Here is a 13,626-nt window from a genome sequence, read left to right as displayed (position 1 = left end):
CTGAACCTGAAATATTCTAATATCATTTTGAGTGTTGCAGATACTAATAAAATATTAAGTAGCATAATTTTATGTTACAAAATATTATTTATTATAAAAGACGATTTTATTACAACTGATTATCGAATTTAATCATAATATTACACAAGTGCAAATAATCATCCTTGCTTTGGCTGTTATTATTCTCAGAGAGCAGATTAATTTCACTACACAGAAAATATAACCTAATCTTTCATGTTGGCTTCAAGGAACAGCTCTTCTCATTCTACGTTCTTCATCTTGCTTGGAATCCCAGGGCTGGAGAATTGTCAATTTTGGGTTGCCTTTCCATTCTGTGTCATGTATATTGTGGCAGTGACTGGGAATGTCACCATTCTACACATAATTCGGATTTACCACACACTTCATGAGCCCATGTATCTCTTCCTGGCTATGCTGGCTACCACTGACCTGGTCCTATCCTCCTCCACACAACCTAAAATGCTGGCCATACTCTGGTTTCAAGATCATAAGATTGAATACCATGCCTGCCTCATTCAGGTGTTCTTCATACATGCTTTCTCTTCTGTGGAGTCTGGGGTGCTCATGGCTATGGCCTTGGACCGCTACGTGGCCATCTGCTTCCCACTCCGACATTCCAGCATCCTGACCACATCGGTAGTCGTCAAACTGGGGACAGCTGTGATGGTCAGAGGGCTGCTGTGGGTGAGCCCCTTCTGCTTCATGATCTCCAGGATGCCCTTCTGTCCCAACAAGGTCATTCCCCAGTCCTACTGTGAGCATATGGCTGTGCTCAAGTTGGTGTGTGCTGATACCAAAATCAATCGTGGATATGGGCTTTTTGTGGCTTTCTCTGTGGTTGGCTTTGATATAATTGTCATCAGTGTGTCTTATGTGATGATTCTGAGAGCTGTGCTGAGGTTGCCCTCAGGTGAAGCGCGCCTCAAAGCATTTGGTACATGTGCTTCTCATATTGGTGTCATCTTGGCCTTATATATTCCAGCCCTTTTCACCTTTCTCACCCACCGATTTGGCCACCATGTGCCCCGTGTTGTGCACATCATGTTTGCTAATGTCTACCTGCTGGTTCCTCCCATGCTCAACCCCATCATCTATGGAGTCAGAACCAAACAGATCAGGGACAGGGTTATCCGAGGATGTTGTAGAAAAGGCCCTTGAACCAGGGATCACAGCACCCATGCTTCAGTTACCCACACTGATGTACCCACAGAGATGAGGAACAGTTCCCAGGTTCTCACCTACCATTGCAAAGCCATCCCTGTGGCTTACGTGCACAATGAAAATTTTCCAGAACAAGAAAGAATGAATTTCATGGTAACCACAACTAGAGATCTGAGAGATATGATGCATTATACAGAAATAGTTAATGTATACTCTTCATAAAAGAATATTTTACAAAAACTTCATTTACTGATATTGTCAGTTCTATGTTCAAATTGATATTACCCCATATATCTCAATTTTTTTTTGGAAAAGGCAAAGTCACTGTGAATATTTATGAAAAAGTTTAATTATAGTTATTTTTACAATGTTTTTTTATTCATGTCAGAACTTTTGCCCCTTAGACTATGTCATTGATTTCAAAATTTGGAAACTTTTCACTCATTAAGTCAGTAATTATTTTACCAGATTGTCATGGTTTAAATAGACAGTCATACAGTTTTAAAGAAGGCAGACATTTCATCACAGTTAAAAATATACACATTTCTGCCATGTGGTAATCTCTTCAGTATAAACTATCCTTCTAAAATTGATATACATTTAAAGTCCTGCTTGAATACTGATATATAAAATAAATAGGGAACATACTAAACATCCTGAGCAACTGAGTGTCTGTTACATGCCAATAACAGGGCATCATGGACTCCGAGGCAGGAACATTTGAGATCAGTCTGGACTATATAGTAAAACTTTATCTCAATAAAATAAAACAAAAGAAGAGAGGAGGGAAAAAAGAGGTAAGGAGGCAGAAGGAGGGGAAGAGACGAGGGAAATGGAAGGAGAGAAGAAAATGAGGGGAAGAGGAAAATGAATGAAACCATGGGAAGAAATGCAATTTAATACTAAGTGCTATTTTATTTATTATAGGATGTAAAGAATTACTGATATACTATTAAGTTTTAGGGAAAATAAATTTAATTTCCTTAATTCTCAATGCTAGTTAGAATACACATGATTATGTGCTTATTTAATAAAAAACTCCTAAATGCTAAAAATATCCACTGTTATTCAAAAGGCTTATTACCTTCTAGTTTTCCTTCTCACAATAGTAGTTTTCAAAAGTTATCTTTAGTTCTTGAAGTTTAATTATGTTTTTAAAATAATTAAGATAAGGTTCACATAATCCTGATATGTAGACATACAAAAGAGGTATATAAAATAAACATTTCACTAATAATAAATTACAAAGATATTTATTTTAAAACAGCTTTTTGATATATATGCAATTTTGCTACTGATTAAAGACAAGAGAATTTTTACATTCTAATGAAGGACACTTGGTTCAATTTTTGGCATTACTGAAAGTCAATGGGAACTGATGGCACCCATGAAGGAACATTATGTCATTGGGTGTGACATTTCATTGGGAGTCCCAGCTCATTATTTCTCTTGGTCTTTAAGCTGACATGAAATGAACAGGCCTCCAGCAGATCCTCTTACCATGATGAATTGGCTCAAAGCAACACAACCAAGTGAGAAGGACCTCACCCCCTGTATCTTCTTGCCAAAGTAGGACTTTCTTCTTTAGTTTTATCTCAGGTAACTTGTTACAATGATAAAAACCTGATGAGAATAAAGCAATCTCCCTCCCTTCCTCCCCACCTCTCTCTGCTTCTTTGTCTCTCTGTCTCTCTGTCTCTGTCTCTGTCTCTGTCTCTCTCTCACACACACACATACACACACTAAGGAATTTTAGGTGTGCATTATTTCTCTATGTAGCCTGAAGTCTAGAGGATAGGGATTCATTCTCAAGTGGCAGGAAATACCAGACTGACTATTCAAAAGTGAGGATAGTATATTGATCAGTGATAATGTATTGAGTATCCGTAGATGTGGTGAAAATAGACTATGCATTGGACTCATATTTTATCTTCTAGTTAGGAGAAATAGATGTGAAAACAATACAAATGTAATACACGTGGTCCCACTCATAGAGTGAGAGAACTTTTACTCTGGCAGTAGAGTAAAATAAGTGAAAAATTATAACAGAAACCCAGAAATGTTATGTAAAATAATAGCCACTTGAAAATTATAACTATTCCAGGTCTTATAGAAAGTAGTTTTAATTCATCAGATATGTAAAAGTGAGAAGGACATGTGTCAGCATTTGCAAAGACATGAGCCATGGGCGTTCCAAACGAAAGAGTAAAAGCGGTTACAGACTGACTGCAAAGCCTAACACAGTGGCTGTGTTCTGAGGAACTTGGGTTAAGTTTACACGATAAGAAGAGATTCCTCACTGTTTCCACCAAGAAATCCTGAGCGAGGGCAGAAGAGGCATCATGACGGAATTCTTCAGAAACCTTAAATTCCAGGAAAAGGAAAAGAAATTCTTAAAAGGGATCTGAATTTTGTCAAGCAATCTGTCTGTTTTCCTTTTCCAGGCAGATCTGCGTATGTTTTTCTTAGGGTTCACCTTGTTACTTAGCTTCTTTAGGCTCAAAACCCTTTGCTTTACAGCTAGTATCCATTTGTGAGTAAGTATATACCATGTTCATCTTTCTGGGTCTGGGTACCTCACTCAGAATGCTTTTTCCCAGTTCCATCCATTTACATGCAAATTTCAAGATGTCATTGATTTTTACTGCCAAGTAGTACTCTAATGTTTAAATGTGCCACATTTTCTTTACCCATTCTTCGGTTGAGGGATATTTCTTTTAAGCATCCTTCTTCATCTGGTGTCAAAGTGGAGGATTTATACTCTCCACCCTACAAGGTGGACAGACTAAAGGCCTAACCGGTTCACAGCCCAGAAAGTCTCCCAACCCTGCCCACTTGGCTTGATTTTAACTAAGCAGTTTTTTTGTTGTTTTTTTGTTTTTTTTTTTTTTTTGTAAAACTCCCACCACAGCAGAACTAATTGTGTGCTGCGACTTGGAAATTTCCCAAAGCTTGTGAACATCTGCTCCCCACTGCTGCATTCCTAGCTGCATGGCAACTTGTGCAGCTTCCTGTTTGTGCTCCTTGTTCATGAGTTCTGGACTTCTTGCTTCATATATGGAATTGATTTAATTGCTTTTAATTTGTCAAGCAAAGCATATTTCTCAGTATTTAACCAGTACCAAGGTGGGAGACTAAAGCAGCTCAGGACCATCCATGTTGCTACCAGTTGCCTTGCTGCTAGTTGTGACTCTTCAACCACAACAGCTACTGTACAGTAAAGATTATTATACCTAAAACAACTTACTGGATCTCATAACAGGTAATTAATTAATCAATAAACTTGAAAGTTATATAATGGCAGACTACATTAACATTAGAACTTTTAGTAACTTTCTTGCTAATACTATGGATTGTATTCTGCAAGGCTTATATGGTGATACATCCATTTATAGGATATTGGGACTCAGTTTTTTTCTTCATATTATATACTTAAAAAACAATTTGATAACAGAGCTAAGAATTAGGTACTTTTACAAATGATAGTCTTTACAGACTAATAATGAACAGCTAGCTAACCAGATTAATACCATTGAAAATAAAAAGTTACCTGAAAAATATTAGTACTATTGAAAAGGGTAACATCAATTTGACAGACAAAATTGAATCCATATCTAAGGGTACTGAGAAATTATCTGAGTTTATACCACTGAATTTGATAATCAAAATTTGTTAAGAAGTTATGATAAGTTAGCAGATAGAGTATCTCTCCAGGACGGCTATCTGCATGCTATTCAAGTAATGTTCTCGGATGAGGTGTTATCTTTAAAAGAAAAACTTTAGACCGTGAAATCACATGTGCAGAATGAGAACCAGAGGCAAGGTGACTCAATGAAATTGATAGAAATATATACTGGCCAGGAGATTCAGGCTTTGCAAAATACAATAGTAAAAATATTTGAAATGATTCAGGAAATTATTGGAGCTGATGAACAAGGAAAGAAGGCATAAGGACAGGATTCAACATCACCAGTAGCTGTCAAAGATGACTTACCCAGGGCTTTAGCTTCCTACCTGTAATCTACTCTGACAAAGCATCAGCTTCTAAAGGCCCAAAAGGATCCAAAGAAGGTAGATGGATACCTATAGGAATAAATGATCTAAAAGGAATTAAACAAGCTGTCATAACTTATGCCTTGCATTCCACATTTGTTAGGGAGATGATAAAGACATGGGCTTCTAGCATTAAGACTACATCACATGACTGACTTCAGTTAGTTTCAACAGTCCTGGATGATGAACCTCAATTGATATTTAAATGCTATTTCGGGGATGAGGCAAAAATTTTAGAGCAACAGAAAAATCAAAAGGACTTGAGACTTCCCAAGATCAGATTCTTGCTGAGGGCACTTATGCTGACCCACAGGTTCAAGGTCTTTACAATGAACAATTTTTGTCCCTATGCCACAAAGCAGCCTTAAATGCTTGAGACAAGATTTAAGAAATAGGAAAACAAATTGAATCATATACCAGGGTTAAACAGGATCAGAGAGAACCTTTTAGTGACTCTTTCAAAGATTAACTAAGTCTGTACAAATAGGAGTAACAGACCCAGATGTTAGACAAGCACTAATTGAATCTCTGGCTTTTGAAAATATAACTTAGAATGCAAAAGTATACTTGGGTCTTTAAAAGTTAGATCAGCACCTATGGATGAATGGATCCTGCATATAATGAATTATAATTCTGAATTTTTGGTAGGAGAAACAATTTCCACAGGAATGAGGAGACAGCAAAATGCCAAATGTTTTAATTGTGGTAGAATAGAACATCTGAGAAGGGATTGTAGACAAGGAATTCCTAAGAATAATATTTCCTCTGGGAATGGCAGGACTAGGAGGACTCTGCCTTCAGGTATATGTAGAAGGTGTGGCAAAGGCTGACATTGGGCCAATGAATACAGATCAACAAAAGACAGACAAGGCAACCTGATACCATCAAGAAACTCCTTGAGGGTCTTCTCAAAGGCCCCCCAAGCCAAAAGTGGTCCAGTCATTCCCAGTCACTGTGGAGGACATGTCTCACTGGGAAAATCAAAAAAAATCCAGAGCCTTCTGTAAAAGACCATACTGCTCTGCATGATGGAATAAACATGGAGGATAAACCAAAAATTCCAATAGGAAATAAGAAATGTATATTCTGGCAGACTTCTATAAATGATCAAAGACCAAAGCTAAGAGAGTGTATAAATTAAATTGTAATTGTTTGGTTCAATAGACATAGGTTCAGATGTGAATCTTGTCATCCAAATTGGCTTCTTCAAGAGGCAGATGTTCAATTTAATTTAAGTAAATTTAATTGAATTTATTTAAAATTGAATTAATTTAAAATTAATTTCAATTTAAGTAAATCTAATTACTAAGAATTAAAATCATATCTCAAGTTAAACAAAACATGAAATGAGTTGACTTCATAGGACCAGAACATCAGAGAGGGAAGCTGAGGCCATATGTGGCTAATATTGCAGTGAATTTATGGGGTTGTGATCTGCTGCAGCAATGGAATAACCAGGTTAACATTCTTGCAGTCCCAGGAACTCATAATTCTGGGAAGAATATTATAAGTTACTATAAACAATGATCACCAGCCATTCAGGCTGTACAAGAACATAAAGCAACTAGCAAACCTTTAGAGGTACCAACAGCCCTACCTTTAAAATGGTTAACTGAGAAACCAATATGGGTTAAACAGTGGCTTCTAACTGAAAAGAAACTGCAGGCTTTAGAAAAGCTGGTACAAGAGCAACTAGACGGTCACCATAGTGAAGAATCATCCAGCCCTTGAAATTTTCCTGTATTAGTTGTTAAAAAAAAGAATGGTGACAGATCTAAGAGCTGTCAAAAAGGTAATTCAACCTTTGGGCCCTCTAAAATCTGGAATTCCTCTGCATTCTTTATTACCAAAAGGATGGCCTCTTAGAGTTATTGATTTAAAAGATTGTTTCTTCACTATACCTTTACAAGAAAAGGACATAGAAAAATTTGTCTTCACAGTGCCTACTTATAATAATTCTCAGCCTAATAGGAGATACCAGTGGACCATCCTTCCACAGGGAATGCTCAATATCCCACCATAAGCCAATACTTTGTAAGTCAGCCATTGATTTCAGATGTAAAAAAATTCCTAAATCTATAATTTACCATTACATGGATGACATTATGCTATCTGATTCAAACATTGACACTTTAGAAAGAATGTTTGAAGAAGTAAAGAAAGTTTTTCCAAAATGGGGATTACAAATTACTCCTGAAAAAATACAGAGAGGAGATTCTGTCAATTATATAGGTTATAAAATTGGATTACAAAAATTTAGAACATAAAAGGCACAAATTAGGAAATACCAGTTGTAGCACTCTTTTGGAGGTAGAACCTGACTGGATGAAGTCAGTCACTGGAGTTAATGTCCTTCAATGGTCCCTTCCTGTTTTTCCCTCTTTTTTTCCTACTCACTATTTGTTAAGATGCTATTCTCCACCAAATGCTCCTTTAGCTTCACTCTAGGTCCTCAATAACAGAGTGAACTGAGCAAGAACCAAATAAATCCTCACTATCTTAAGGTATTTTTTCATAATTATGTCACTTTGATAGAACACTAAAGAGCACACAGCTTACTGAATGGTTCAACTCCATCTTATTTTCTTCTATTTCCTGATGCCCTATGTTCTAGTGACAGCTATCCCACTCTACTGAAGACTGTTTATCTTATCATAACCACTTCTGACCACAAGAAATGAGAATGCTCATTGCTTCTTCATCCTTACCTTAGGAGAAAGATAAAATACACAAATTGATCAGCTTGTTTCCTCACTGCATGATCAGTTGAAATTACCCAACAAGGTATTGTAGCAACCAATTTGCCCAGGAGACTGAATGAGAGAATGTTTATAATATAGTTTATCTTAATTATATGGTTAACAATTAATGAAATGCTAGAGGCTGGGCAATAAGATAGTATTGTATTAGGGTCCTTCATAACTTTTCCTTTATTAGAGAAAAACTGTCACTTGAGGACATAATTCCACATTTTTTTCCAGTATTTTCTTTGTAAAATATATGTCTTTGTGACCTGGGTGCACTTGTATGTAAGTATTACACAGTTACAAAACATAAGCATATGAGTGAATTCACTATCATGCTTTACTCTCAGATTCAAGAGATTCTTCTATTTTTCTTCTCTTATTCTTTAATCAAAAACATCAAATATCACAATATATAGAATAAATGTTTTTGCACTGAGACATAATAAACATCAGAAGAAAAACATATACTAATTTCCCTGATCTAATAATGGCACCTTGTATACACATGTTACAGTATCACATTGAGTACCTTTGTTAAGTACAACTATAACCTATCACACTTTGTTGCTGAAGACACAACATATCTGAGTTATAGAACAGAGAGAAGTTAATGGGGTATTGATCTGAGAGCTTCATTCCTCCTGTCTAGTTTTATTTTATCTAGAAGATGCTAGGCATAATCTTACTCATCTGGGAACTCTATAAGTCATAACAATGATTATCTTTGCAAAATATGTCTTCTGTTGAAATAAAGGCTCAAATGTTGTGGAACTAAGTGACCATTTTCTGATCAGATTTAAGGTCCTTTTAACTAGATAGAGTTCATGCCTGGGAATATTACTGGGGCCAAGAACCTGTGGCTAGATTTGCCATAGGCCCTAGGGATGAACCTACTGTTATTCTGCTAAGTGGTTAAATAGTGTTAAAATGAGTTCTGATGCTTATTGCTATACCTGTAGATCTGTACATCCATCAACTCACATCAGAGAAGTTCCTGTTTGCAGTAGATGGCAATTAATACAGAGACCCATACCTGGTTAGTATTCAGAGAATAAGAGATCATGGAGTATTAAGTCCTAAATGGGCAATCTAGAGAGCAGCCTTCCCCACAAGACTCAGGGATCAGCACAGATGATAGAGTGGAAGCACTGCATGAATCAGAGATGATGACTGATAACTACATGGAAATGGGGTTTATTCAAACACAATAGTACACATATGAACTCACAGTGGTGTAGCATAATGCTCAAGAAACAGAGCACATCAATACGGAGAGCCAACTATTTATGAATGCTTTGATTTCCTTTATCATTCTGTACTCCTGGGGACCACTGTTTATTCATTTGAGATGATAGTTTAACTCCTTTGGGGAGTCAACGGTGGTACCTTCCATTTTTATACAAGCTGTTTCTTCTTGTCAGTTTCCCCAGAGAGATACACATCTTACATATAATCTCACAGTTCAGTTGAAACTTACTATAAAGGCCATAGGTCCCTTGACAGCCTGTTCTATGTCTGCTAGCAAAGACGTAGGAAGTTACTGTTCCCACACAGCCCTAGGAAGATAGATAAGGATGCTCACTGTGTTGTCTTTGTATTTTGCTTATTGCCTAAACACAAATATTCAAAAGACTTACAGATAATTAAGGTGATAGTATACTCTACCCTACCCTTGGGGATCCATATAATATTATCAAGCAGTTTGTAGCTATATATTGTATTTCTCTCAGATATAGTTGCAACTCATGAAATTAGATATTTAACAAAAGAAAAATGTCACGAGAATGATACAGTACACATTACAAGATATTTACTAGGGTAAAGCAAATTTCGTGCTCAATTTGATTGAAAACCTTAGCAAGGTAAGTAACATTGCTACTATTTGATCTTTAGTCATCCTATAAATTAATTAAATAATTTATAATTTTGAATGAACAGGACTCTAAAAAACACTTATGCCTGTGCAACCATCTGCCTGTCTAATTCTATCTTCTACCTTGTCCTCAAACTAACATCCACCACTCATACTATTTGGAGAGGAGCAAATCTACATTCATGATTCCCTGGGAGAACGGTAGCTACTGAGGGAAGACTCCCTGGAATGGCTTCCACCAGTCTACCAAGTTGACACAGCCTAGTGTCAATGAAAATGCTAACCTCATCTTCCTGGGATCTGTTTGCTCTCTTTACTGTGCTCAATCCCATGATGCTTTCAGACTCAAGTATCAGTTGAACTCTCTCCTTTAGATAAAATTCACCACCATCTACTGGACCTATAACTGCAGTTTATAAATTTGCATATTTATCTAAATTCTCTCTTTTTCATAACACATCTGTACCTCTCACAGCCTCCTTCAGTCCCAATCTGTGTCTGTCATTGCCCTAATTGCTACATTTCTGAAAATGAAATAACCTACACTACCACATTTCTACTCCCACTCCCTAAGCCCTGCTGCAGAGCATCAGTTTCAGATAGCAAGTGCACCTGTTTTCCTACCAGATCACTAACATACTCTGAACTGAACTCGAATGCTTTAATACACACTAAACTTGGCAGCTCATGCAGTTCAGCTCTGTTATCAACATGAAGACGGGGAAGCCATTGCCTCTTTGTTTTGATGGTTCTCATAAATCATTCAGACTTCCCATGGCTTAGAAGATATGACCCTTCCCTTAAACTTTCACAGTACTCTGTCTTCATTAATTTTCTTTTAATAACCTGTTCTCTATTCCGTGTGATTAAAATGATCGATTTCTAGAGATCTAAGTCTGGAGTGTCACACAGGCAGAACCATGCTAAATGCACGAGCATATTCACGTAGGTTTCTCTTGCTCACTTTATACACAGCATTTTTGAATCCAATGCACTTCTTTTTCTGTGTTCTAGGAACTGAGTCTCCCACACTGAAACATTCCTATTTTCTACATTCCCAGAAAAGACTATCTGTGCACATAATCTGGTGGAATTTAAAAGTATGTGAATATAAAACAAATTATAAGTGTGTAGAATTATGTGAACATATTTTCTCGTTTTAAGGAAAAAAAATCATTGTCTTTCCTAAATGTTTGTAGTTATAATTGCTAGATTAATACATTTTAGTTTTTTGGATAAAGGAATTTATTTCCTGGAGTGGTTATTTTTAATCAGAAAACTGTCTAAACACTTTTTAAGACACTAAAGTTTGTTACTTATTTGGATGTGAGTATTGTAAAGTCAAATGCTACAAATGCAGGATAACACAGAATTCCTGAGCAACTTCACATTGGAATCACCAACTTTCTTGTTGACTGGCATTCCTGGCCTAGAGTCTGCTCATGCCTGGATCTCCATCCCCTTCTGCTGCCTTTATGCCACCGCCCTCTCTGGGAACAGCATGATCCTCTTTATCATTGTGACCCAGCAGAGTCTGCACGAACCTATGTACTATTTCCTCTCCATGCTCTCAGCCACTGACCTGGGTTTGACTATTTCTACAATGTCAACCACCTTGAGGATCCTGTGGTTTCGTGCAAATGAAATCAGTCTAGACTGGTGCATTGTTCAGATGTTTTTTCTTCACGGGTTCACATGTATAGAATCTGGGGTGCTAGTGGCTATGGCTTTTGACCGTTACGTAGCAATCTGTAATCCTCTTAGATACACAACAATTCTTACTAATTCTAGGATCATTCAGATGGGTTTCCTAGTGATTCTGCGTGCTATAGTGTTAGTGGTTCCCCTACTTTTGCTCCTTAAGCCTGTTTCTTTCTGTAGAGTGATTACCCTCTCCCATTCCTACTGCTATCATCCAGATGTGATTAAGTTAGCATGTTCAGACACTCGGGCCAACAGCATTTGTGGATTAGTTGAGGTCATTCTGACCATAGGGTTAGACATTTCATGCATTATCTTATCTTATATATTGATCATTCGTTCTGTCCTTACTATTGCCTCCTCTGGAGAACGGTCCAAGGTCTTCAGCACCTGCGTGTCCCACATTGGAGCAGTTGCTATTCTCTACATCCCTATGTTTAGCCTGTCCCTGGTGCATCGCTATGGTCAGTCAGCCCCCAAAGTAGTCCGTTCGATGATGGGCAATGTTTACCTTATTTCACCCCCTGTGCTCAACCCCATCATCTATAGTTTAAAAACAAAACAAATCCGAAAGGCTATTCTTAGTTTGCTCCATACAAAATAAACAGAGATTGCTCTTAACTTCTGTAAAACCTGGTGTGATTTTCTAGCTACAAAAGCAACTGCGGTTGGAGAATCCCCGTTAGATGTGGCAGTTTCCAAGGTGATTTTTATATATAGCAATTTTTACTAAGTATTTAGATGCTTTCTGTTTAAAAGACAAATATTCAATGCTTTCCCACAAATTTTATAGTCTGATAGGGAAATGTAAATAGTAATGATGAAGAAATAAAACTATTACTCAGAATAACTGACATTTCCTGATAGTTTTTTCTGTTTTCAACTAATGACCCACAGGACGTCTTCTACCTGTTCTTCAAAACAGCCGAGTGAGATATATACCATTATTTACAACACAATTAAAATATGCACTATTGGTTAAATGAAGGTCTAGATTCATTTAGGCCACACATCTAACATGGAGCAGAGTTTATATCTTAATCTATGATTCCCACATCCTAGACTCTGTGCTCTGTATTACACACTTTGCCAAATGTACCCAGGGGAGATGCTACTTGGTCAGAAGTATAATATGGAATACCAAAATTCCTTGACTCATTTCTAAATGTTTCATAGCTTTTTCAAAACTGTTTTACTTCATTGCCTTCATAGCAATATAAATTATTGAAAAGAACATATAGTTTAGATAAGTCATTATCAAGTGGCAGTCATAAAAAGTTTAAAGAATTAGGAATATTTCTTTTTTTATTTGATGAATGGAATAGAAATCAGTTTCAAAAGAGATCATCAAATAAAATGCAAGGATCTTAGAGCAGATGGTATTGGTTTGTTTCTAAATAATTTATTAGGAAATTTATATTATGAAAATTTATATAAGGAAAATGATTCATTAAGAATTTAATATAATCTGTGTTATCTGGGTCAAAAGAAAATAAAACTCAAAGTAAACACACTCACATTAATTTCAGCAAAATTTCATGTTCTGTGAATGTCAATGACTTATAAGACTTCCTTACCAACCAATAAGCAAAAGTTGAAGTTGAGTGTTGATTCTCTGCTGAGAAGCAATTTGTACAGAGTTAGACACAAAATATTTACTTCCTAAAAAGGGATTCAGGAAAGTTTTTGGATTTAGGAGACAACGAAAAGCTTAAACTCTCTGACACACAGAGGGAACTAGAGATGCAAACAGTATGACGATATATATGATGGATGTCACAAGCAACCACAAAAGCTCGACACCAGTTTGGTGGATCCAGTGCATGTCAGCTTGCAAACCCATTTTCTCTACTTTTTTCCAACTATGGACTCATTAATGACATTCCTCCTCAAGATTCATCAGCACACATGTAAGATAGGTGTACTTTACTGTGTTTGCCCTTTCATGGAGTAAGAGAAGTTAAAGGATCAATAAACATACACAATTTTATTCAATAAAGTTTTCAATTTGTGTGTGAAACATGAACATGTGGAAAAAATTAAAATAATGTACTTAATAATATTGTGGCT

General features: G+C 36.6%; 2 protein-coding genes across 2 annotated transcripts; both read left to right on the top strand.

The window, feature by feature from the left end:
- The first annotated feature begins 225 nt into the window (after positions 1 to 225).
- LOC148121564 (olfactory receptor 52R1-like) lies at positions 226 to 1,179 on the top strand. The gene has a single exon (XM_087907708.1). The coding sequence runs from the start codon at positions 235 to 237 to the stop codon at positions 1,177 to 1,179; it is 945 nt and encodes a 314-aa protein (XP_087763834.1). The 5' UTR covers positions 226 to 234.
- A 10,021-nt stretch (positions 1,180 to 11,200) lies between these two features.
- LOC125397341 (olfactory receptor 51F1-like) lies at positions 11,201 to 12,160 on the top strand. The gene has a single exon (XM_048429697.3). It carries the CDS (start codon positions 11,201 to 11,203, stop codon positions 12,158 to 12,160), a length of 960 nt encoding a protein of 319 aa, XP_048285654.3.
- The last annotated feature ends 1,466 nt before the right edge of the window (positions 12,161 to 13,626 follow it).

The sequence above is a fragment of the Myodes glareolus genome, chromosome 7 (genome assembly GCF_982192425.1).
Source record: "Myodes glareolus chromosome 7, mMyoGla1.1, whole genome shotgun sequence".
Taxonomy (NCBI): domain Eukaryota; kingdom Metazoa; phylum Chordata; class Mammalia; order Rodentia; family Cricetidae; genus Myodes; species Myodes glareolus.
Note: the sequence above shows the minus strand (reverse complement) of the source record. Positions and strands in the feature narration are given on the sequence as shown.

What these genes read in the sequence shown, in the direction of transcription:
- LOC148121564 (XM_087907708.1), top strand. Translation starts at nt 235, where the DNA reads ATGTTGGCTTCAAGGAACAGCTCTTCTCATTCTACGTTCTTCATCTTG.
- LOC125397341 (XM_048429697.3), top strand. Translation starts at nt 11,201, where the DNA reads ATGCTACAAATGCAGGATAACACAGAATTCCTGAGCAACTTCACATTG.